The 22,633-nt window shown below is 34.8% G+C and overlaps 5 protein-coding genes and 6 non-coding genes across 15 annotated transcripts; 6 read left to right on the top strand and 5 right to left on the bottom strand.

Annotated features, from left to right (window-relative positions):
• Positions 1-407: 407 nt before the first annotated feature.
• On the bottom strand, positions 408-702 carry C35A5.14. Its single transcript, NR_069295.1, has one exon. It is a non-coding gene; the product is annotated as an Unclassified non-coding RNA C35A5.14 (non-coding RNA).
• Positions 703-943: 241 nt separating this feature from the next.
• Positions 944-4,681, top strand: ncx-5 (Sodium/calcium exchanger membrane region domain-containing protein). Its single transcript, NM_073289.4, has 10 exons — positions 944-1,120; positions 1,327-1,425; positions 2,424-2,590; positions 2,636-2,762; positions 2,851-3,017; positions 3,063-3,480; positions 3,528-3,727; positions 3,776-3,913; positions 3,994-4,315; positions 4,364-4,681. The coding sequence occupies exons 1-10, from the start codon at positions 994-996 to the stop codon at positions 4,567-4,569; spliced, it is 1,971 nt and encodes a 656-aa protein (NP_505690.2). The 5' UTR covers positions 944-993; the 3' UTR covers positions 4,570-4,681.
• A 1,620-nt stretch (positions 4,682-6,301) lies between these two features.
• Positions 6,302-10,093, top strand: Y32F6B.1 (Solute carrier organic anion transporter family member). The gene is made up of 10 exons (NM_073288.10): positions 6,302-6,446; positions 7,008-7,371; positions 7,432-7,789; positions 7,835-7,921; positions 8,092-8,248; positions 8,295-8,668; positions 8,716-8,884; positions 8,991-9,154; positions 9,250-9,535; positions 9,591-10,093. Exons 1-10 carry the CDS (start codon positions 6,361-6,363, stop codon positions 9,826-9,828), a joined length of 2,283 nt encoding a protein of 760 aa, NP_505689.2. The 5' UTR covers positions 6,302-6,360; the 3' UTR covers positions 9,829-10,093.
• Positions 10,078-12,478, bottom strand: crp-1 (Cdc-42 Related Protein). The gene is made up of 4 exons (NM_073287.7): positions 12,221-12,478; positions 11,392-11,521; positions 10,568-10,807; positions 10,078-10,427 (listed from the first exon to the last, which is right to left on the bottom strand). Exons 1-4 carry the CDS (start codon positions 12,274-12,276, stop codon positions 10,290-10,292), a joined length of 564 nt encoding a protein of 187 aa, NP_505688.1. The 5' UTR covers positions 12,277-12,478; the 3' UTR covers positions 10,078-10,289.
• Positions 11,527-11,656, top strand: Y32F6B.5. Its single transcript, NR_069294.1, has one exon. It is a non-coding gene; the product is annotated as an Unclassified non-coding RNA Y32F6B.5 (non-coding RNA).
• Positions 12,284-12,343, bottom strand: Y32F6B.9 (uncharacterized protein; the record flags this gene model as incomplete). Its single annotated transcript, NM_001361768.1, has 1 exon — positions 12,284-12,343. The coding sequence occupies one exon, from the start codon at positions 12,341-12,343 to the stop codon at positions 12,284-12,286; it is 60 nt and encodes a 19-aa protein (NP_001348777.2).
• Positions 12,479-12,581: 103 nt separating the features above from the next.
• Positions 12,582-12,723, top strand: Y32F6B.7. Its single transcript, NR_069293.1, has one exon. It is a non-coding gene; the product is annotated as an Unclassified non-coding RNA Y32F6B.7 (non-coding RNA).
• Positions 12,724-14,126: 1,403 nt separating this feature from the next.
• egl-9 (Hypoxia-inducible factor prolyl hydroxylase) lies at positions 14,127-22,525 on the bottom strand (the record flags this gene model as incomplete). 5 transcript variants are annotated; one of them, NM_171533.7, is made up of 10 exons in its annotated part: positions 14,128-14,763; positions 15,338-15,400; positions 15,485-16,230; positions 16,855-16,949; positions 17,026-17,109; positions 17,240-17,362; positions 19,926-20,119; positions 20,165-20,642; positions 21,970-22,098; positions 22,443-22,525. In NM_171533.7, 10 exons carry the CDS (start codon positions 22,515-22,517, stop codon positions 14,579-14,581), a joined length of 2,172 nt encoding a protein of 723 aa, NP_741621.1. The 5 variants fall into 5 exon arrangements, with proteins under 5 accessions (NP_001023834.1, NP_741621.1, NP_001359645.1 ...); NM_001028663.6 differs by lacking the exon at positions 15,338-15,400 and having other exon boundaries at positions 14,127-14,763; NM_001373098.1 differs by lacking the exon at positions 16,855-16,949.
• On the bottom strand, positions 17,393-17,491 carry Y32F6B.8. The gene has a single exon (NR_102059.1). It is a non-coding gene; the product is annotated as an Unclassified non-coding RNA Y32F6B.8 (non-coding RNA).
• Positions 17,767-17,787, top strand: 21ur-15622. Its single transcript, NR_069292.1, has one exon.
• Y32F6B.6 lies at positions 19,748-19,809 on the top strand. Its single transcript, NR_069291.1, has one exon. It is a non-coding gene; the product is annotated as an Unclassified non-coding RNA Y32F6B.6 (non-coding RNA).
• Positions 22,526-22,633: the final 108 nt, after the last annotated feature.

Genomic DNA, 22,633 nt, shown 5'->3' with positions numbered 1-22,633 from the left:
CATTTATATCCTGATTCAAAAATGTCTAGAAATTTGAAATTCAAAAAAACGAGCATGAATGCTTATGCGGCCTAGTTTCAATGCAAATATAATTTTTTATTGATGCTGGATAACCTAATACTTTTGTGTTATTTTTACACACCTACCGTATTTTACACAGTAACCCATTAGAATTTCAATAAAATGATCAAATTGAAAGTGATATTGTTTACAATGCAAATTAGAGAAAACATGGCTTGTTAAAAACTGAAATTCAAACAATCTGAAAGCTCGGATATGAGCTAACAATGCTCCCGCTTATTCAGAATCATTGGTTATTTCCAGAATCTTTCTTGCTGTTCATAACTCCTGCTCAGAGTTTTTGGCAGTTTTCTCGACTCACACGTTTTCCTTAAAATTCCACCAAGTTTTCAGCCGATTTCAACGTCTTCAAATGGGTGAGTCGAAAAAAAGATATCAGTTGAGAGACGAGAAGTCATCCGGTTGGCTCTGCGGTCTCCTCAACAAGCTTGCTCACATCCTGTCGTGGCCACATTTTCAAATGCAATATTCATATCATATCAATCGTGTCCACCTATTTCTTCTTCTTTTTATCCACCTCCTTCTTAAAACTCTTCTTCCTTTTCCATGACTTATATCAATATTCTTCCCTCAAAAAAAATTGTTCTGAAATATTTCACCACACGTGTTAGGAGCATGATGAAGCTGTCTGGAAAGAGTTCAAACTCTTCATTCAGTTAACAAATAAGATCTAGTTCAATCCATCTTCTTCTCTTTACACGCTTTACTACAATTTGTTAAAGCTTCAACCAACAACAATCAATCATAAAATCAATAAATCTTTCACCATTTTCTCTGAATTCTGTTGAATTATCGTAGAAGCATCTTGCTTTTTTCCCCACTTCAACCTACATTTTTCCTTTTCTTCATCATATTTTAAACATTTAAGGAATGTCTTCACAAATCCGGAATGTGAGTTGAGTATTTCAAAAGATGCACAGCTTTCATCGTCGAGCTGCGCTCACTGGAGCAGACCGAAAATTAAGAACTCAAATTGCTATTCTACTTCTCTCTGGATCATTATTCTTCTTAATTGTACTACTTCCTTTGGTTAAAAATGGTGAGTATTAAATCTTTAGCCATTCAAACAGCAAATCATAAACAACTAATCTGAATATGTTAACCTCTATTCCCATCTACCACCCCAAAGCTAATGAATCCCCCTAAATCTTACCCCGTCACCGGAAGGAAACCAGCATTTATTAAATGACACATGACTCGCCTCGCCAATTGATATTCGATATTCCAATTTCGACCGTGTTCCAGATGTTCCCGCCGATGTTTCAATTGAAAATGAAATTTCGAAACGACATCGACGATCAGTTGAGTATGAGTTTGATGACTGTCGTCCCCGTATTCAAACAAGTAAGTAAACGGAAGTGTTGAAGAAAATTGATGAGCAAACCACATAGCTGTTGTGAATTATTGAAGTTGTTACATTTCTTCAAAGATACTTGCAGAAAATTGTTCGTTTAAAACTATAAATCAAAAGATCACATCACTTAAATTTCAATGAATTATTTCTAAGTTTACTTAATAAAAACATATAATAAAAAAACGTTTGGCGTTTTGAAATGCACTTCAGTAAAGAATAGGGAATTTCGTTATAAAGTAATTCACTCTAATTTATTTTAGAAATATTGCGATGAAATTTTCGAAGTACTATGCGAGATAATCTACTGCCTTGAGAAATCTGGTTTCAAAAGTTTAATATGCTCGGCAATAAAAAGTTTCGTTTTTTCTCCATTATATACAAGGTCTTCAGTTTTTTGTATCTAAATAAACAAAAATTAACGAAAACATGTCTGATTGGATTGAAAGGATGTATTGTTAACTTTCGATTATAGTTGAAAAGCGATTGAAAGTATTATGTAGTTCCAGAAATGTCAATAATATGATTTTGCTTCATTAATTTTTAAAAGTGTAGTGATGAAAACAGAAAATTCGGACTAGAAATCCCCGAAATGATTTAAAATTTTCTTTAATTATTTTTCATCTGTTTTACATCTCTAGAAAATGATAAGAAAAATCGGGAGAATATTTGCAAACAGTCGGATTAAAATTTTCGAAAACTTCCATACATACTTTTCTCGTATTTGTTCGAATGGAGATTACCTGTTTTTTTGAAATTTTCTGTAAAATGTTTTGAAATGTAAACCTTCCTCATACACGAAACTTCTTCGTTCACTTTTTTGCCTCCAAGTCCCGTATCCGTTGAATTCTGTAGGCATTCATCCAGTGCAAAATATTTCTGCGAATCCATCAAATATTCCCTACGTGCATTTCTCCATCATCTGACAAATCATATTTTTCTGAGAACTTTAATTTTGGAAAAAAAAGGTTTTTGACGATCTTTTTTTCAGCTTCAAATGCGAATTCTTCTCAATTTCCTGCAGATATATTTTCCCTCCAAACACGTCGAAGAGGAGGTGTTATTGTACATATTGGTCTGTTGATCTACATGTTCGTAGCACTGGCAGTAGTTTGCGATGAGTTTTTTGTACCGTCTTTGTCAGTTATTACGGAAGTTGTAAGTTTTAAGGAATATCAGAATAGGAGACAAAACATAATTTAGCTAGCAATTTCTGACGATGTGGCTGGAGCTACATTCATGGCAGCTGGTGGGTCGGCTCCTGAATTTTTCACTTCACTTTTTGGTGTATTTGTTGCACAAGATAATGTTGGTGTTGGAACAATAGTAGGTAAGTGGACTGTTTTTTTAAAGTTTTCGAAATATAATTACATACATCTTCTCTCAAATTTTTACATTTACCGATATGATAATTTCAGGATCAGCAACATTCAATATTTTATGCGTTCTTGCATTTTGTACCTTATTCTCTCGTCAGGTACTTCATTTAACCTGGTGGCCTCTATTTCGTGACATGTCATTTTATACGTTATCATTATTTCTTTTATTAATATTCTTCGGTGATGAAGTGATTGAATGGCAAGAAGTGAGTTGACCTCTTGAATACAAAAATCATGTTGAAAATTTTCAGGCGTTGGTCATGTTTTCAATGTACATTGCATATGGCTTCTTTATGAAATTCAATGGATTTTTGGAGTTGAAAACGAAACAATTTCTATTTCGCAAAGTCGGGATTGGAAGTGAAATTGCACCAGAAACAATTGTAGATGCTGCAGCTGGATGCACACCAAGGAGTCCTCATAGTTTAGGTGCTCAAGGACCTCGAAGGAGTTTTCCTATGATTCATGGAGGTCAAGAAGTTAGAAAAAGCATTGCACAGTTAGTAATCGGAGACGAAGATGATACTTCTTCATCGTCATCTTCATCATCGTCCGAGAGATCGAATAAAATAAAACCAGTGTCAAATGGAGTCCCAGAAATTAGACAAAATGGAAGAACAATTATGGTGAAACCAGCAAACGATCCAGATGCAAAATTTAATAATCAAAGTAGGGGTCTAGCAGAATAAGTTTTAAAAAATAATCGGTACATTCAGATAGCATCAAAACAGTAATAACTCCAATAGACTTTGGCGATGATCACACCATTGTAATAAATAATAACAATAATGGTAAACGGAAAAATGGAAACAATGGGACATATCTTACCCCTGTGGAGGCAATTAATCCTTCCAACGGACATTTAGAGTTAGCACAAACCAATGGAAATCCCGTTCCACCAATTGCCCTTGATAATGTAAGCAGATCAGAATAAGATTTATGTGTTCAAATTCTAAACTTTCAGCTCTCAATTGCTTCTTCAACTGCTGAAAAGCCTCTCGATCTTTCATGGCCTGAAGCAAATCACAAGAAGTTAATTTACCTATTCCTTGCACCAATTACATTTCCACTGGCATACACACTTCCAGATGTTAGGAAACCGGTAAGATTTGGGAGATTATAATGTAGCATCAGAGATCATAAACTGATAATTAAATATAGTTTTTTTAATATTTATTTCAGAGTCTTAGAAAGTTTTTTGCAATAACGTTCATTGGAGCAATTCTTTGGATTGCTGCGTATTCATACCTAATGGTTTGGTGGGCAAATACAATCGGCGAAACATTTGGAATCCCAACTGAAATTATGGGATTAACTATTCTGGCAGCAGGAACAAGTATCCCAGATCTTATAACAAGTGTTATTGTTGCCAGAAAAGGTCTCGGTGACATGGCAGTCTCCTCATCGATTGGATCAAATCTATTTGATGTTTGTGTTGGACTTCCGATTCCTTGGCTCATTCATTTTGCAATCGGAGTCTTCAAATCCGAACCAACACAAAACAGTTATATTTTCAAATACAATTTAGTTTAACTCCAATTTTTATTTACAGTATCAGTAACATCGAATGGGCTTGTTTGTTCACTTGGTCTGCTCTTCGCAATGTTAATTGTCCTTCTCACATGTGTTGCCATTTCAAGATGGAAAATGGACAAATTCTTCGGACTTTTGATGATATTCTCATACTGTGGTTTTTGTATGCTTTGTATTTTACTCGAAACAGGACACTTAAAGTGTCCACTCCGAAATAGTTGTTAATTTGAGCTAGACTTTTTTATCCAGAATATCTCTAATATCCCGGTTTGGTTTTCATTTTTCTGTTTCAAATTTCAAAATATTTGAAAATACAAATGTGAATCTTTTGTGAAATTCACTACAAATGATTTTTTATCGTCCAGAAAAGTCACAATGTGACGTTTTTATAAACACATTTGTGCTTTACACAAATTCAACAATAATACACAGTTTTTTTTTAAATTTTTCTTCCAAAAAACTTTTTCATATTGATTTACTTCTTCCAATTAATTAATAAATTGCCAAAAAATGTGTGTCTCTCCCCCGTTACCCGCTGAATAAATATTATGATACTCTTATATTTTTGTTAAGACTGAAATAGAATCATATTTGGGTCACACAAGACATTTGTAGTTTTCTTTCTCAATGAACTTTTTGATCAGGTTCAAAAATAAGCGAAACACAAAAGTTGAGAATATGCACCAAAGAAGTTCAGAATTAGCATGACTATGAAGAGAGGTTTAATGCGTGGGAAATATACCAGTTTTGTCTTCCTTTTCCGGCGGTCACAACTCGTGTCCTTTTCCGTGTAATTTGAACCTTCTCCATCTTTTTCGATTCACATTGGTGCTGATGTATTTTACCATTACCACCTGCTTATTTGTTGTACTGGTGTATGTTGTGTGCGGGTAAGTGAATGAGAATAGAACCTTATCAACTTATCACCACCAATCATTTGAGACACCATCGCACATACATAAATGCTCCAGATATTTTCTAAACTACAGTTATGTACCTCTTTCCTGTTATATGTCGATCACATAGCATTTCACTGTTCTCTTCCATGTTCTAAAATTTTAAGCCCACTATCTAAGCTAACGAACTGTTTAACTTTCTTAGTCTCTAACTATCCCCAGTACATCGTATTCCTTATCAACGCCTAATACTGGAAGAGACAAAAGCAACTGTGCTCGGTCCATTTGTGTACGGCAAACTGTTTATGACCACATCTTTTTATGGTTTTATGATTGTCCTGAAATTATAGTAAAAATTAATAATAACGCACTTTAATTTGGCTTCTTGTATTATGATCTTCCTAGTATTATAGTTCTTTTATTTTTCTACATATCAAATTGATTCATTCGCATTTGAAAACTACTATGTAGCTGTTTTTGTTGATAAAATCAATAAGCAGTAGTGAATGTACCAACTTTGCAAGAAACGAGATACATAAAAATTTCTCCGTGGTCTAGAGAGCGTGATTTACAGTTCTAACTGCACCAGTTATTTTTTTTTCAAATAATGGATGCATAAAGATTTTTTTGCTATTTGAAACAATTTCACATTAGTCACATTAGAAACATTAGAAACAATTTCACAACGATAACTTTAAATTTTAAAACGGTACTAAATAGAAATTTAATTTTAAAAATACATTTCTTAATTGTGTTTTAATGTATTCAGTTTGATGGTACAATTCTAAATTATTTTAAAAAATTGCATTGGAATCCGATTTTTCTTTAAGTTTTCTTCAAGTATGGTATTTCCGAATTAAAAAAAAAGAATATCTCTAAACATTTTTTAGAGTTTATCTGGTTCTTTTTATTGTTTACCATCTACTATTTCCATCTCCTGTTATTGTCTAATTTGTCCTTTCACTGTCTCTCATCTTGTTAGACACTCAGTCAGTACATGTCGGAACACGTGTCCCCAGTATTTGTTCTATTAAATTTTGTGTATTTATTTACTATTTCAGCTTTCTGAGCTCATCAAAACGGCCCTCCAGAAGCCGGAGTATCTGATTCTGGAATAACCATGGCTATGTCTAAAATAACATGGTTTTTTATAGTTTTTGGAACGGTTTATTTTCTGGAATCAATCGGAGGATTTTATATGACTAGGTAAGTTTTTTGAACAATAGTTTAGTGTTAATGGCCAGCAAAACATTATAGGAGGGAAAGCCGGTAATTGTCTAAAATTCCGTTATTTTTTTCGAAAAAAATTCCAAATTAAAATACTAACATAAAAGTTTTGTTGTAAATTGATTCAAAAAGTGTTTTTTTATTGAAACATGATGTAATTAACCAAAGTTACACCACAATTTCATGATTTCTGTAATTCTTTGCACAGGCTTTTGTTTCAAAATTAGGAAAATCATGTTCGAATGTTTTAAAAATCAGATGTAGCTAGAGACTATTCAGGTCTTTTGAACCTAACAAACTTCAACTTTGTTACCTTCTTATCAGACGTTTTTGATGGACACATACCTCAACAATAATAATAATAATAGGTTTTCGACAAACGATTATGCTCTTAAAATTTCATCGTCTGATAGACATGATAACCCGAGCACAAACCATGCATTTTGATCAGACCAATTTGAGAAAAAAAAAAACGGAAATTGAAACAAATGAATTGAACTTAAAATAACAGTTAGTTAGTCTAATACCGAATATTTTCAGTGCTGTGGTATTCATCGAAAAACAATTTCAAATTCCATCTCGTTTAAGTGGAACAATGGTTTCTGCTGGAGATTTTGCATACATCCCAGTTGTTATTTTTACAAGTTATTTTGGTGGAAAAGGAAATCGTGCAAGATGGATTGGTGCTGGATGTATTCTGATTGCAATTGCTAATTTCATGATTGCCAGCAGTAATTTTTTATTCCCAGTTGAACAAGCCAATGTGACAACTCACATTCCAAGTGCATTAGCTCATCAAATTGATAGAGATATAGTGAATGGAGATGTAAATAGCACAGAGCATTTGTGGTTGGAACAGATTCATCCATTGATTGATCCTAAAAATCAAGTTGTAATGAACTATGTGAGTCGTTGAAGGTTTTCCACCCTTCAACGAAAAAAGTCAAATATAAACTATTTCTAGGAAGGTGATGAAAAATCCGATTTGTTACAAAAGTACGTAGAATATTGTCACTACCACAAGGGATCTGAAATCTGCAAGAATCTTGAAAAATATATAGCCGAAAAGTTTCCAATAACCGATGCAAAAATGTCAAATGTTCGAGCAATGGTTGCGCTTCCATATGGATTTTGTCATTCCATGCTTAATTTCGTCCGAGCTCAGCACTATGCATGCAAGAAAGATCAATCAACTCTTGGACCATTCATGATGATTTTCGGAGGACTTTTGGTACTTGGAGTTGGAAGAACAATGCCATTTTCTCTTGGATTACCATTAATGGACGACAATGTCAAAAAACAAAATCTGCCATTATACTTTTGTAAGACATTTTTTATTGTGATACAGGAATAACTTTTGATTGCAGCGTTCATGTTCTTTGTGAAAATCCTTGGTCCGGTTATTGGACTTCTAGTTGGTGGGCAGTTGAACAAGTTATACGTTGATTTTAATCGTAAGTTTTCAATGATACTTTTGAATTTCAATTTTTTTGAAACGAAAATTAACCGACTACAAATAACCTTTCTTAACCTTCAAACGTTTGGAAATTTGCCTTCGGCATTTTTTTGAGTTTTACGGAATGAATAAATAAATAACGAAATTTCAAAATATGTTAATTTTCAGCTCCACAAGGACTTACACCACTTGACCCAATGTGGATTGGTTGCTGGTGGCTGGGATTTTTAATTTTTGGAACTCTTCTTTTTGGGCCATCCTTGGTTCTTTACTTCTTCCCATCTGATGATCTTGATATTAACGCTCCAGAAGAGTTTGATGATGAGTGAGTTTAATTTCTAATACAACCTGAAAATCGACGAACTTTTTAGTGGAAAAGTAAAACCAAGAAAACGGTTAAATCTTGTGGATCGTCATATCAAAAAGGATGAACAGGGAAATGCTCTGATGCCTGAAACTATAATGGATAAAATCAATGATTTTAAAGCAACAATTGCTAATCTTGTGAAAAACAAAATATTTGTGGGGGCCATGTTTGGAAGAATCATTGATGTACTTGCATTCAAAGGATATTTCGTTTTTCAAGCAAAGTATTTGGAACTACAGTTTGGTGTTCCTCAATACAGAATTCAAAGGTACATTGCAAGTACTGGAATTGTTGGTTTTGCCTGTGGAGTTATCCTTGGTAGTTTATCGATGAAGTTTTTGAAGCTACAAGGAAGAAAAGCTGCTGCTTGGGTTGCAGGTACTTGTATAATTTGCGAACCTTTTTTTAATTCCTAAAAATTTCAGTATGTAGTCTGGTTGCTGCTCTCATTTCATTTGCGAATGGTACCGTCGGATGTAAATCTGTAATTGGACAAATTGGTGATCAAATCAAAATTAATGGGCCAGTATTTGATGGATGTAGAGATGATTGTATGTGTGAGCAAACTCCGTTGTATCCTGTATGTGATGTGAGGTCAGTTCTGGTTTTATATCATTGAGCGTTCTTCGAAATATTTCCATTTGTCTAATTTATTATTACATGCCTATTTTAAGCACGATTATAAATTAATTGTTTTCAGTGGAAGTGCATATTATTCCCCTTGTCATGCTGGCTGTGCAATGGGTTGGAAGAACTACAGTATCTTTGATAATACAAAAGCCACAGTTGATACATTGATTTTTGAAAACTGTGCATGTGTTGATAATAAGGTCAAAGAAGTCAGCAGATCATATTGTAGAACTGGTATGTGTTTTTTTTCATATTAGTCCGGACTGAGTTTTTGAGGACTGATATTCCCTGTAACATTTCAGTACGTTCAAAAGGTATAGCATTTTCAGAGGAATGTGAAGAAAGATTTGGTCGCTTCTTTATGCATCAAGCATTTGGCGCAGTTTTTGGAGGACTAGGTGTGGTGCCTGGAATGTTGATTGTATTGAGAGCAGTACCACCGGAGCATCGTAGTGTCTCATTAGGTTTCAACGGATTTTTGGTCAGTCTTTTGGCAACGCTACCGTCTCCAATCATCTGGGGAAAAATAATAGATATGTCGTGTCTTCTTTGGAAAAAATCGTGCGATTCATCAGGATCATGCTCTGTTTACGACACTGATGAGTTAAGAGTCAGGTTTGTTAATTTTCCATTTCAAGTTACATAAAAGAGCTTATTAGAAAATGTTCAGACTGCACGTCATTTATGGATGCCTTCGAATTTTCTCACTCATCTCGGATGTTTGGGTCTGGTACTGGGCTCGAGGGCTGAAACTAATCGAAGAAGAAACTCCAGAAGATAAAGATAAAAAAGAAGAAGAAACAGAGAAGTTACATTCAAAACGTAAAGAAAGTCTTCGAGATGCGGCTGAAAAAGTGGAAAAAACTGCATACGAACTTGACCAGCTGATTGATCAACGAGGATCTTAATTTATTTTTTTTTCGATCTTCAAAGAATTTTTAAATTTTTATTTTTATCAATTGTGTTCTCTTCATACTTGATCTATATTAGACATAAGCTTTTCGATTTGATGCGTTTACAAAATGTTTCACATTTTAATCTCATTCTTCAATCTTTGTGCCTTGTTATGTGTGATCCCATTCCAAAATGCTCATCTCTCTCTCACTTTAAATTATCATATTTGTTGTCAGTAGCGGGTGTATTCGACTAGTCTGAACAACGATTTTAAATTTTATTGTTTTCTGTCATTAATTGAACAGAAATTGATATGATCATGACAGACTTCAATGGGAAAAACAGGAAAAAAAATGGATAAAGCTGAGTGTGCAATTTGGTGGGAATTCAGAGAATAACGGAATCGATTTGGACTAGGAAAATGGGTGAGCAATGTACACATAGTAAGTAGAATACTGAACGAGATGAAGATCTTTCAAAGTATTGTACAACAAGGATTTGGGGTTTCTTCTTCTAATTTTACACCTACAGCAGCCAGGAAGCTTTCATCAAATACACGTTTTAAGCCTTTGTGCGTCAGCGCAGAACATGAATAGAATTTGTGACAACCGATCTGAAACAGCTCATTTTAACAGATACGTTCTAAATATTAAAAATAGTTTTTAAAACGAAACGTTGAAATTTTAGAACTCAGTAAATTTGAAAATGTTGTTATGGTATTTTTTACCCAGAAACTAAAATGCAAAGCCTCACCTCATGAGCGACTCTTTTAGCATAATCTTCTGTCACTGTATTCCGAGAATCAGCGTCATCCACGAGGTCATTTTTTGTCCCAACTAACATTATAGGAACATTATCACCAGCATATTTCCGAATTTCAGGTATCCACGTACTTCTGCACGATTCTAACGTTTTCCTGTCAATCATTGAAAAACAAACAAGAAAGACATTTGCATGTGGATAACTCAGACATCGAATTTGTTCATAGTTTCCCTGAAAATCAGATGTCATTTTTGAGCTTACAACCTCATTTCGTTATACTAATTGATACCAAAAGTTGTTTCTTACTTTGAACATTAGCAACTTCTTTTCTACTTCTTTTTTTCAAAATCAAATTTTTAAAAATTAACGCTTATGATGTGTGTTCAATGAAACGTTTTTTGAACTTGCTGGAATTTTCTTAATCAGTCTTTGTAAATCACTTTACAGGTAACCCCTACAAGTGATAGGCTGTACGTTGAGAATATCCATTGCCACGAAAAATGCATTATTTGAGAAACCGTTTTACAAAATGGTTTTTTTAGCGTTTGTTCTTCAATGTTCTCAGTTTTTGCACGATAGCCATTTGTTTGGATAACCCAATTCAATTCAAAAGGGACAACAGTCAAACAAGAAAGAGTTAATTGAAGACAAACAATCGGAATTTCTAAGCTGTTTTTCTTCTTTTTTTTCTCTTTATTCCAATTTCACACATTCGCTCACAATTCTTTCAGCAGATTTTATTTGCTTTTCAAATCAGATTTGATTTTAATCCGATAATATATCGGTCACTGAATTAGACCACAAAAAAACCATACCTGTCCAGCAGTATCAAATAAATTGACAGCATAGTTCTTATTGTCAATATGAACTGAAACAGCCCAGTTATCAAATACAGTAGTTGTGTAGTTATCCAGAAATTGTTTTTTCGTGTAAGCGACAAGAAGACTGTAATAGAATAACTGGTTTTTCGGAAATGAGATAAATGGGTAATTGAATGAAATTGGCAAAAGGATTTAGATAAGTGTCGTTGCGCTTGATGTGACTTTAATCGAATTACTTGACGGATTTAGCAGATTATTTTATAGGAAAAGACAATTGGGAAATGAATAACGGAAGTCGTTTCTATCACCTCATAAATATCATTTCATTTACCACTTGGATTTGCTGTTTTAAAATTTGTTGTTTTTGATTTTAAAAAAATATGATAATTTAAAAAATAAATAAGAAACATTCTGTGGGATAATCTCATGAGTTTTCCTATTTTTCCGCTGAGGCATTACTGATTTATCATACATATAGTTGAAAAAAATTCGGTAATTTCTACAGTTAGACTATATTTCTTCATAGTTATTCCATCAAAAAAAAATTTATCGACTTTTTATTCAATATTCAGCTTTTTGATAATTAGCTTTAATAGTTTTTGAAAAGTTACATACTTGACTAACTTGTTATCTAGTTCATAAATTTTCATTGCATGACTACCAACATTTGATAATAAATTTGTATGTAGTAAAACAGTCTTTTAAGTATTCAGAAATCCAAAAGTTGAAATTCGAAAAATTTATTGATAATCTTATCACTAGAACTAACGATGAACATATAAATAATTCAGAAATGTTCAATTAAAAGAAAAGTAGGACTAACCTTGTTTTACCAGTATAGGTATCCCCCACGACTACCAATTTCAATTTGTTCTCCATTGATACTTTACGAGTGAACAGTCACCTTCGTTCGTTTCTTCTTCTCTTCCAGAGGCGTTGTCTTCAATACGCTGATGCACAAAAAAAAGAAAAGGGTGGTTGTGTTGTTATCGGCGCCCCGTGTCTCTTTCGGGGCGCATATTATCATTGAGAGGTGGCTGACGATTCGGAGAGACACAGATGATGGTGAAAGGATGACACTGAATATGGAAATTTTCAGAGAGAAAACAAGGAAAGGATTTAAAAGGTCGGGACTTGTTTTGGTTTCAACTACCTCTACAACTTGTAGAGGGCCTAGAGAAGCACACAAAATTACGGAACGGAAAAATGGAAGGGCTTGGCTAGGAATTGACGGACGCAAGGCGTTTCAAAGCAAACTGCTTGTGGTGGGTGGCGGTGCGCGGCGCAAATATTTATTTGTACAATAGCCAAGAAACACGCGCGTGGTGAGACCTGGTGAAGAACACGGGAACGTAACAAGAGACGCAGGAAATGACGGAAAAGGTGCAGCAGCTGATAGTAGAAGATTTTGGGGGCGAATACGAAAAGAGAGAGGTTTTGAAGTGTTCTTTCAGTAATTAGTGGAACATTGAAAGAAGAATAGTGGTTTACGAGCGGAACAACTGGACAGAATTACAAATTGACAAAGTGGACGAGAATGGGATTAGGCGACAAAATATTTTTTGTCAAATTGAACATTTTGGTAAAAGAGATAATTATATTTTTCGTTGTAAAGTTTGCGATCCAAACTTCTATTACTGAATCTGAAAAATATTAACAACCTGTTTATCACTAGCTGAAATTTGAAACGAATACGAACTTTATTGAAATAGTTATATTACAAAAGGAGAGGAACAACTAATTGAAATAAAAAATGAGCACACCGAATTATGATAATTACTGTCCAGACAAATATTCTGGAGACTGCTTGCGAACTTTTTTTTTAAATTGGAAATTTTATGATAACACTTGGTGTTACCTATTGTGCCAACTCTACAAAAAAATTGAGATTATTTTTTCGAAAAATTTAAATTTCTTTAAAAATCCTGAAATTGTTCCCAGGACCACAATACCTCTCATCGTGAAATGGCATGAAAAAGATTCAGATCGTCTTTTGCTTCAAAGAGCTTTGCTTCAGCAAAATGCCACTTCCAACCCAAATCTTGCCTAAAAACCGTTAATAAGAAGTAGGCAAGTCTTGGGTGAGGCGTTAAAACCCACTTTTGTAGATAGAAATCAATCACAAAACAATTGAAAATAAATAATATATTGGAAATTTAAAATTGTTATAATTCAAATAATCATCGCAAGTTGATTCAACTTGACAGAAACATGTTTAAGGAAGCAACTTTATTCCATATTTTTACTGAAACAGTTGACTTTTATTGTCATTGAAACCTGATACATTTTAAGTAAATAGCTAAAATTCTTCACGAGATAAAAAAAGGTTATGAAATCAAACACCAGATAACATTTAAATCAATCGTTTCATTTAAATTTCACAATATTTCATAACTTCCGATACTGAATAAAGAATAACACGCCCAGACGGTAATCGTAAATTTTTAAAAAAATTTCTATAATCTAATGGCTCATGAATCAAAACACACGACTCATTCCGTAAACAGCTCAACTGAAATATGACGCCACAAAAATGGAAGAGAATTTGAAAATCTGTGAAGAGTTGCGGAGTCATTGTAAAGTTAGAAGAGCGTGTCTGTATGTGTGTTTCATTTCACCCAACAAATCCACTTGACAAACAATTTCGGACGGTCTCTCACCCAAAAAAGTCATGTTGTATGAAGTGCAGTGTGTCTTTTGTATTTTGTATGAAATTGTAATTGAGATACATTTGAAACATTGATTTGTTTTTTATTGGACATGCATATGCGCGTAGGGAGATGGAAGAGAGTGACAGAGAACGGGAGACCAAAGTTACAGGGAAATTATATTCAAATTATTACAATTAAAAATGGGAGAACTTTGATCCTGGGAGAAGAAGTCTGATATAATTCTTTTTTTTGTATTCTGCACTTATCACAATTAATGGAATTTGGAAGGGGAAAAGAGAAGGGATCACTCGTTAAATTGTAGAAAATTGTACCCAAAGAAAATAAAAACCATGTTGAATTGGTACTCTATCTCACATGGAAAAGTCGAGATAATAATTTGTAGAGTCCATACATAAAAAAACTCGAATGACAATGATTTTCTCGGGAATCGGAATTTCAAGATTGACTTTACCCGTATTGAATGAAGGTGACATATATATATATAGAAAGTAACAAAAACCAGAAAAACTTCAGATGTAATACTCTGGGTTTGTGGAAGGAGGTGGTGGGAGCCCTTCGTCTAGATCTTGATCGCTGCTTGTTGAGCTGCGACGTTCGTGTGATCTTTCGGAACGGAAATGATCGGAGATCGACTGGAGACTGGTAGTACGTTCCATGTGATTATGAGCGACATTGAAGGTGGAGAGAGATACTCCTGAAAAATATTTAGTGTTACTATCTCTGGGAGATGATTTTCGTTCAAATGAATAAATGTGAAAATATATTTTTCTACAGTTGAAGTTATAGAAACTAGCAATGTAAAACTACTAGGAAGCTATACATACACTGTTTGATAATGCTTAGACTTTTTAAATTCAAGTAGAAATCAGGGGTGTGGTTGTCAAAAATCTCTGGCAATCGGCAGTTTAGGCAGTTGCCGAAAGTGAAGTATTTCAGTAATTTCAATTCCCGAACGACAAAACCGCGAACCCCTGTTTGAAAAGGAATGCCTAAATACAAGATCATAATTAAACAAAGTGATATATCAATTTGATTACTACATTTCTATGGAAGAGATGCAAACTATCTCAATTTACTTTCTTGGACATTTTTCTATGTATATAACGTCATACAAGCAACGTAGTTTTAATTTGAAAGCATTATTAATAACTATATATCTTGGTTATGTGCAAGCAAAAATAAATGCTCCACTTTTCTAGTCTACTTTTTGACAAATCTATTGAACAAGCACAATGTACAGAGCAAAAACTATTTGAAGTCTGTCTTACCCGAGTCAGTAGATTCCGGATGAGCCAGACTTGAAGTGGATTGAAAGTCGGCAGAGATGTCAACTGAAATCACAACAAAAATGTTACAGGCAACACAGCACGCGGGAAGCATTCTCCTAATCCACTTCAATATTTTTTAAAAATTACCTCTATCTTCATCTGCTGCAGATACCAGAGCTGGATCGGATGATGTGGACGGGAAGAGTCGAAGGTCAAGTTTTGATAAATCGTGAGTACTTGGATTTTTCCGTGGTCTCAAAAGTGATCCAATAAGGGAATTTAGTGAAGAGCTTGTTGGATCATTCTCTTTCTTTGAAGCACATGCCGCATCTGACTCTTTTCCTTTTGCCAAAGCCTTATCTCTTTCGGATTTATCCATATACCAAATAGTAATTGCGAAACGATGACGGAAGACTGGCATGACTTCATGAGGATTGCGACGATCGGACCAGAAGAATACCAGACGATCAGCCCTTGGATCAATATCCATTGGAGTCATTGAAGTCTCTGGATATAATCTGAGAGTACCACCATCAGTTGCCATATCCCAATTTTCATTACAGTAATAAATAGTGGTTATACATCTTCCATCTTTTACCGGATTATCTACATGCTTCACATAACGAGTTCCATTTCCAGGATAGATGGCAAGCATTGCACGAGAACGTCCTCCAATATCATGATCAATTCGTTTTTTGAAATGTTGAATTACAGAATCAATCATTGAAATCAATAGACGAACAGTTGCAGCATCCTTGGCACGTCCATCATAACCATCATACCAGTAAATGTGGTCAGATCGAATATCTTTGATGTGAAATTCGTCTTTGTGTTTTGCTTCCATCAACTGACCAGGGCTGAAGAGTCCCCGTTCATAGAGTCGCTCAATTTCTCTGCAAAATTTTGGCATTGATATTTCACTTGTTGCGATCTTATAATATGCTTTATTGTTCAAAAAATTTATATCGCATTAAAATTACAATTTTTATTCATTAAAAATTTGCAAAACACTTAACTTCAATAAAGATTCAATAAATTGAGATAAACTTGATAATTGGGCCCCACTGAATGTTACAGTATCAGAAATGAATATGGTATCTGCTGCTTTTAAAACATTTGAAGTTAATTTATTAATCGCGTATCTAACACAGTTATAAAGTCCGATTCTCAACAAAATGTTTCTTGCTCTCACGTATTTCTGCCGTTACACTAATCAAATTAACTTTCAGTATATTGCGAAACGTGTGGTTTTATTTCTCTCTCAACATTTTAGATTTTAGGAAGCCAGCTTCTTAATATCTACAGTTAATATGGTGTCGATTGTTATGTTATTGATCAAAAATCAGTTTTCTAAAATAACAACATTCTAAAAATAAAATATTTATGTTGATCCCTTTGGCAACAATCAGCTGTAAAGATGCATCCATGAGAAATACAAGTTTACGTGAGAATACAACACAAATGTTTGTTTACTAACTATCGCAATCGACAAAAAACCTTTACATCTAGTCACTCACTTCGCGGTAAATTTGTAGTGATCCGAGCCCAGAAAATTGTCAACAACGGCCCATCCAAACTCATTCAGGCTTCTGATCACATGCTCGGCAATGTACTGAAAGTTAATTTCGTTACAGCAAATGCTAGACATTTGAATATACTGCATCAAGGGTACTGTACCACCAACTTACTCTTAACCGTAGAACCATTGCTTGGTGAATGCTTAGTGCGAGACCACGATTCTGAAGATGCTTCTGATGTTCTTGGAGGGTTGTCTGTAAAAACAAGGATTTAAAAAAGTTTTTTTTCACACAAGTACACCGCCGTATAGCTTGATAATTTATGTAGAAGGGGTCGGCTTCTTAAAGCAAAAAATGCATTGTCGTAACTTAATTTTTTACTTACCGAGTAAACGACATTCTTATTGTGATCCTTGTAATTAATTTTTGGGTCAGCGGAGTTAGAAGGAGTTGGTCGTTTCCGTGTTCTGGATACCGTTGGTTTTGATCCACCTTCTGTTTCGATGATCTGAAAGTACGAATTTTGATTCTCAGAGTGAAGTGAAGATAATTTTTGCAACTCTTCCCGAACCCGTTTTGCAAAGATCACATAACACATATCATTGGCTGGGCTCATTCGCAACACCTGTCTTTGTTTCATTTTTCCCCACTCGATACGTGAGATCGGACTAAACGGATTTTTGAATCAAAATTGTGGTCTTTGAATCGTTGGCACAGACATTCAATATTTGTTGTTCTGTGATTCATACCGAAGGTTTCATAGTTTTTGAATATGGTTTCCAACGACTCTGTGATGGCATTGGTGTGGGGATACCGTATGATGTTGGTGCCACAATTGTACGCAATGGCATATCTGATAATGAGTACAGTATCAAGAAGTGCTCAAAGTTATGAAACAAGGCAGAGAAACAACGATACTAAATCCGATAAAAAGATAGTGCTGAAAATCGTCATAAATACTATAAAACTGTCAATGAAGCCGTGGTATTCAATGGGAAGGAAAGAGAAAAAGAAGAAGATAGTGATGGTGACAGCGCGGCCGCCGTCGTTGAGGGGAAGACACTGATGATGTGCGCACGATTCATCGTGTTTTGCACGTTTGGTGAGGATGGACCGCCGCTGGTGTACTGTTTAGGAAGTGTGTTTATATGTGGAAGGCTTAGCAGACGGACTGAAGATGGCACGTACGAGAAAAATTGCGGACATGGGAAGCATGGAGGATCATAGACTAAAAATAAGATAACTGATAAGAGTGCAAACTGTAGATATTCAGAAGTAACGTAGGCTGTTGAGGGGAAAGGATAATTCATTTTAAGAATAATTTCAGTTGCTATTCATACTTTAATTGTAAAAAATCAGAAGTATAGGTCATGATAGAAAAATTAAAATGAAAAAATTTAGAGTTAGGACTGTTATTGAAAATATCTCAATTTTTTGTGCAAAACTTATGTTAGGCTAGAAAAGGAACATATTTTCAGTAATAGAACTAATTAAACTGACTACACAACTGGAAAACAAGAGTGAAACGAGTATGTATATTGTTTGTTTTTCTCTTCGATATTTGCACTTTTCGTTTTCAGTTATCTGGTTTTTCAGTTGGAAAAATAGTTAAAGCCGGCACAAAGTTAATGACTGAAAGACTCAAACTAAAACTGAATACATTACAAATAAAGAAGCCAGGAAAAGGAGATGAATTTACTGAAATGCTAAGAGAAACGAGCGGTGCAAGAGTATGCGTGCGTGATGGAGAGAAGCGGGTGAATTTCACAAAACGTGCCGAAATCGAGAATCGAAAATGGGAAAGTTTTGCACAGACAACGGGAGGTGGACGCTTAGAGACAACGAATGGAATAGTGCTGATAACAATAAATGCACACTGCTGATCTGCACGTCGTCTTTTAGAAAAGAGAAAGAGGAAAAGAGTGAAAACTACCGTATGTTTCTTTTTCAATTCCAGAAATTCTAATTTTCATTCCAATACATTCTCTCTTTTTCTGTTTATTTCAGTCGCTGCATTTCCATGCTTGTTTTGATGTGAATTTCCGGTTTCACGCTTTTTTCAGGTCTACGTGACATTCTCCTCATATTTTCTTATCGAGAGGAGAACGACATCCTTTTCCGAGACGATGCCGTTCATTCTTTTCCATTTGGATGGGAAAGTGGAGGAAGATTCTCATGAGGGTGAGATAGATCAAAAAGATATTCAGAGAATAAGTGAAAGAAGAGCTACGTGAACTTTGACACATTTGTTGGTATAACAGGAAAGAAGAAGCATTGCGACTCGAAGAAAATAATGAATGAGCTGCTTTTTTGCTTCCTCGTCCGGTGGATAACTGAACAATGAGCCGAAAAATAAAAGTAATGGGTTGAGAGGCATGATGAGCAGAAGTTAATGACAGAAGACGGTAGAAATTTTTTATAAGTTAATAATGAATCGTGCTGGGATCAACAGATGAAAATAGACATTTGAAAATGAATTCATATGTTCCACTACATTTTTTGTGTTTCCATTCTAAACGGAAGGACTTCTGAACGGAATGAAAAAGCATGATATTTTCTTAACTCAATAGTGCTCATCAGATTTTCTGAAGAGATAACAAAAATATCAAGTATGCTCACTATAAAACTTCCAGTCTTCATCAAAAGTGAATTTTTCTGTCACCTGACTCACTGTCTACTACTATCATCTCCGAACCCTTTGAACGCGTGATCCATCCCTGTCTACTCGTTCCTATCAACATCAAACAAATCGAGTTCACTTCCATTTTATAATTACTCAGAGAGCACAAAACCGACCAGCCAATTTATTTTGTTGCTGTGTGGCTCTGTTTCTAACCGCTTGGTTTAACTGCCATTTTGTGCAGCATTGCCGTCCGCTCCACACACACACACGCTTCTCACAAATCACGTAAAATTCGGGAGGGCTCGCAGAATCCGCACGTTGGCATGAGCCTAGATACACATATTCACATCAAATAGTTGGTATTTTCACCAATGAAACTAACATGGAAATACGGAAATAAAAAGGTTTTGGCCTTTCGATGAGACTTTAGATGATTACGTTTACTAACCTGAATATCCGGATCATCAGTTTGAATTATCTTTTCTTTTCCAACAGTTATTGTCTCGCTTTTGCCTGAACTTGTAGCTGAACTTGTCGTTGTCGCTGGAGGTGGAATAGTTGCTGTGGAAGCAGTTGACGGTACCGAAGTTGTGACAAGAGCCAACGAAGCTGGTGAATCTCCAGCAAGACTCAAAACTTGAGCTTAAAGATCTTTTATATCAAAAAACTGTTAAATTGGTAGCTTACCGAGTCTACTGATATCACTTTGAGCAGTACTACTTGTTGGGAACATTGCAAGGGAAGCTGATGACATGTGTTCAAGTGATGCTTCATGTGATGTGCACATGGAAGACATTGATTCAGAAGAAATTGAATTAAACACATGCGTATTTCTGTATGGTTTGAATGCACTTCCTTCACTACTGAACGGTACTGTACTTGTTGATGATATCCTTTGTGGAATTTGGATTGGAATCGATGGCTCTGGTTCGGTCTTCGATGTGATCGAAAATGTTGGCGGAAAATTTGAAATAGTTTGATTCAGAATTGGATTATTTTGAAGAGATAGAAGAAGTGACGTGGTAAGTGCAGGATCATCAAACGAAACAGTAGGTGGAATTGGAGCCATAACAGCAGGTGCTGCCTGAGGCATCAAATTACTTGGCACCATGCCACTTGTTTGAAGTGACTTGCATATCATTTTATGTGTTAGCCAATCGAGTTGCTGGAAATTAGATATTGATTCTGAGTTTCGTATTGGAAAAACTAAAAGTTGTAGAACTATTTGAAATACTGAACAAGAATAATACCCTCTACTTCCTCATTTTGTTTTTGCATGTGTTTTTAGCAAATTGTATTCAAAATTTTGATCTCATCTATGGCAAATAAATTAAAAAATTGCAAGCGTCTAAAAATTGAAATCCATAAGTCGCTTTAAAAAAATTGTCTACGTGACACTTGTGATGTTTCAATTTGTGAAAAGTGCACGGGCGTGGCTTGATTTGGGTTATGTCTAATGAGAGAAAGGTGTGATGTTTAGTAAGAAAAATAAGTTGTTGAGCATAAATCAGAATATTTATGAAACGACGTGGGAAACTAAACAAATTTTTTATTTGCATGTTGTTGATGGACGTGTCTAGAAAAGTAATAAGATCAAAAAGTTGACAATGGGAACACAAAAGAGGAAAAGTTTTAGAAATACGAATGAATCATATTGTGATTTTTGTTGCACTCAAATAAGGAAGTAAAATATTTTGAAGCAACATATTCTCGTCTAATAGTATACTATGGCCACAACATATACCTCTAAGAATTGTTTCCGTCTTTTGTTAAAGTTTGATATTTCCCAACTTTTATGCTGAATAATTTAGGAAGTTTAAATGTAGAGGGTCACTATGATTATATTATTAGTGGTTCTTATTGAAAATTATATTTTTTAACGAAACAAGTTTCAGAACTTTTTCAATACTTTTAATAACTAGACTATTGTTCTTGAGAACGTCACAACTTTTTCTGGGTTATCTACAATCCTCCGTCCAAATTCCGTCGATAAAATCTAAAATCGCTGCCACAGCTTTTTTCTCGAAATTAAAATTTCTTCCTATTGTCATCATCTATTTCCCCTATTTCATTTTGATGTTTTTGCAGTAAACACAGACATTGGTCTACAAATGTTTCTGTCTTTCTTGTCTGCGCACATATGCTTCAAAAAGCTCTTTCTCGGGAGGAGGGCAGCCAGCCGAAATGTTCGAATCGACACGTTCTTGCGCGATATGCAGGTTCAGGTTATTTTCCGAAAAATTCAACAAAAATAAGACAACTATAATTGGAAGTAGTTGTCAGAAACAAAGTATAATTTTAAACAGGAACTAGATTTGATTCCCATAAATAGCCAGTTCAAAAATTCGAAAAGAAGGGAGGAATTAGAGTCAAAAACAGATTTAGGGTAGATGCATCGTGAGAAGGGACGGATTACGTGAGAACACTTGTTTATCTAATCAGCAGGACCCCCATTATTTTGTTGATCAACGAATACACCCTACGGTACCAACCTGGTGCTCCTTGGAACAATAAGCCACTGTTCCACAGAATAAACATGTTTGCAATTGGGAAGATGTGCACGAGCTTCCACAATATGTACACTGTAAAACAGCTGTAGAAGAAGATGGTTGACTGAGCATCTGAATAATTATTCATTATTAATGTGACCCAAATATGTAATTCTGAAAAGTTATGCTTTTTTGAAAAATGTACGATTTCAGTGATTTTTAACTCTAATGCGAATAGGGGTTCCATACTACAAACAAAACTTCAAAATTGCTAGACTTAATAAACTAGTCCCATTGATGCAGTGTTCACCACATACAGAAGTACAGTATCCTTTTTACAGATTTTTTGAATAGTGAATTTCAGAAAACAGAGTAATAACTGTTTAAAAATCACTTAGGTAATTCATTTTAGGTGTTCAATTTTCAAAGGTTGGTAATAAGAGTTTAAATTTTCTAACTAAAGTAGTTTAACATACCAGCGTTGTAAAAAGTGAAGCGGTAGAAGGTGTTCCCTTGTCGATCTCACAGTCATCATTTGGGGCACTGCTCATGTCATGTGCTGCAACTTTTTTCTGTCACATTCAGTATCTGGCAGTGATCAGAAAATAACCGAAAAATATGTGAACGTGATAAAATGAACGACGTGGCACCGAAACTGATTGTTTGC

This window comes from Caenorhabditis elegans, chromosome V (genome assembly GCF_000002985.6).
Source record: "Caenorhabditis elegans chromosome V".
NCBI classification, from domain to species: Eukaryota; Metazoa; Nematoda; class Chromadorea; order Rhabditida; family Rhabditidae; genus Caenorhabditis; species Caenorhabditis elegans.
This window is presented reverse-complemented; position numbering and strand designations above follow the sequence as displayed.

Coding starts and splice junctions, on each gene's coding strand:
- crp-1 (NM_073287.7), bottom strand. CDS start 12,276: ATGGAGAACAAATTGAAATTGGTAGTCGTGGGGGATACCTATACTGGT. Junction 11,522..12,220: donor ACCTATACTGGTAAAACAAG/GTTAGTCCTACT, acceptor ATTCTATTACAG/TCTTCTTGTCGCTTACACGA. Junction 10,428..10,567: donor CTAAAAGAGTCGCTCATGAG/GTGAGGCTTTGC, acceptor GAGCTGTTTCAG/ATCGGTTGTCACAAATTCTA.
- Y32F6B.1 (NM_073288.10), top strand. CDS start 6,361: ATGGCTATGTCTAAAATAACATGGTTTTTTATAGTTTTTGGAACGGTT. Junction 7,372..7,431: donor ATCAAGTTGTAATGAACTAT/GTGAGTCGTTGA, acceptor AACTATTTCTAG/GAAGGTGATGAAAAATCCGA. Junction 7,922..8,091: donor GTTATACGTTGATTTTAATC/GTAAGTTTTCAA, acceptor GTTAATTTTCAG/CTCCACAAGGACTTACACCA.
- ncx-5 (NM_073289.4), top strand. CDS start 994: ATGCACAGCTTTCATCGTCGAGCTGCGCTCACTGGAGCAGACCGAAAA. Junction 3,914..3,993: donor TTCCAGATGTTAGGAAACCG/GTAAGATTTGGG, acceptor TATTTATTTCAG/AGTCTTAGAAAGTTTTTTGC. Junction 4,316..4,363: donor ATCCGAACCAACACAAAACA/GTTATATTTTCA, acceptor TTTTATTTACAG/TATCAGTAACATCGAATGGG.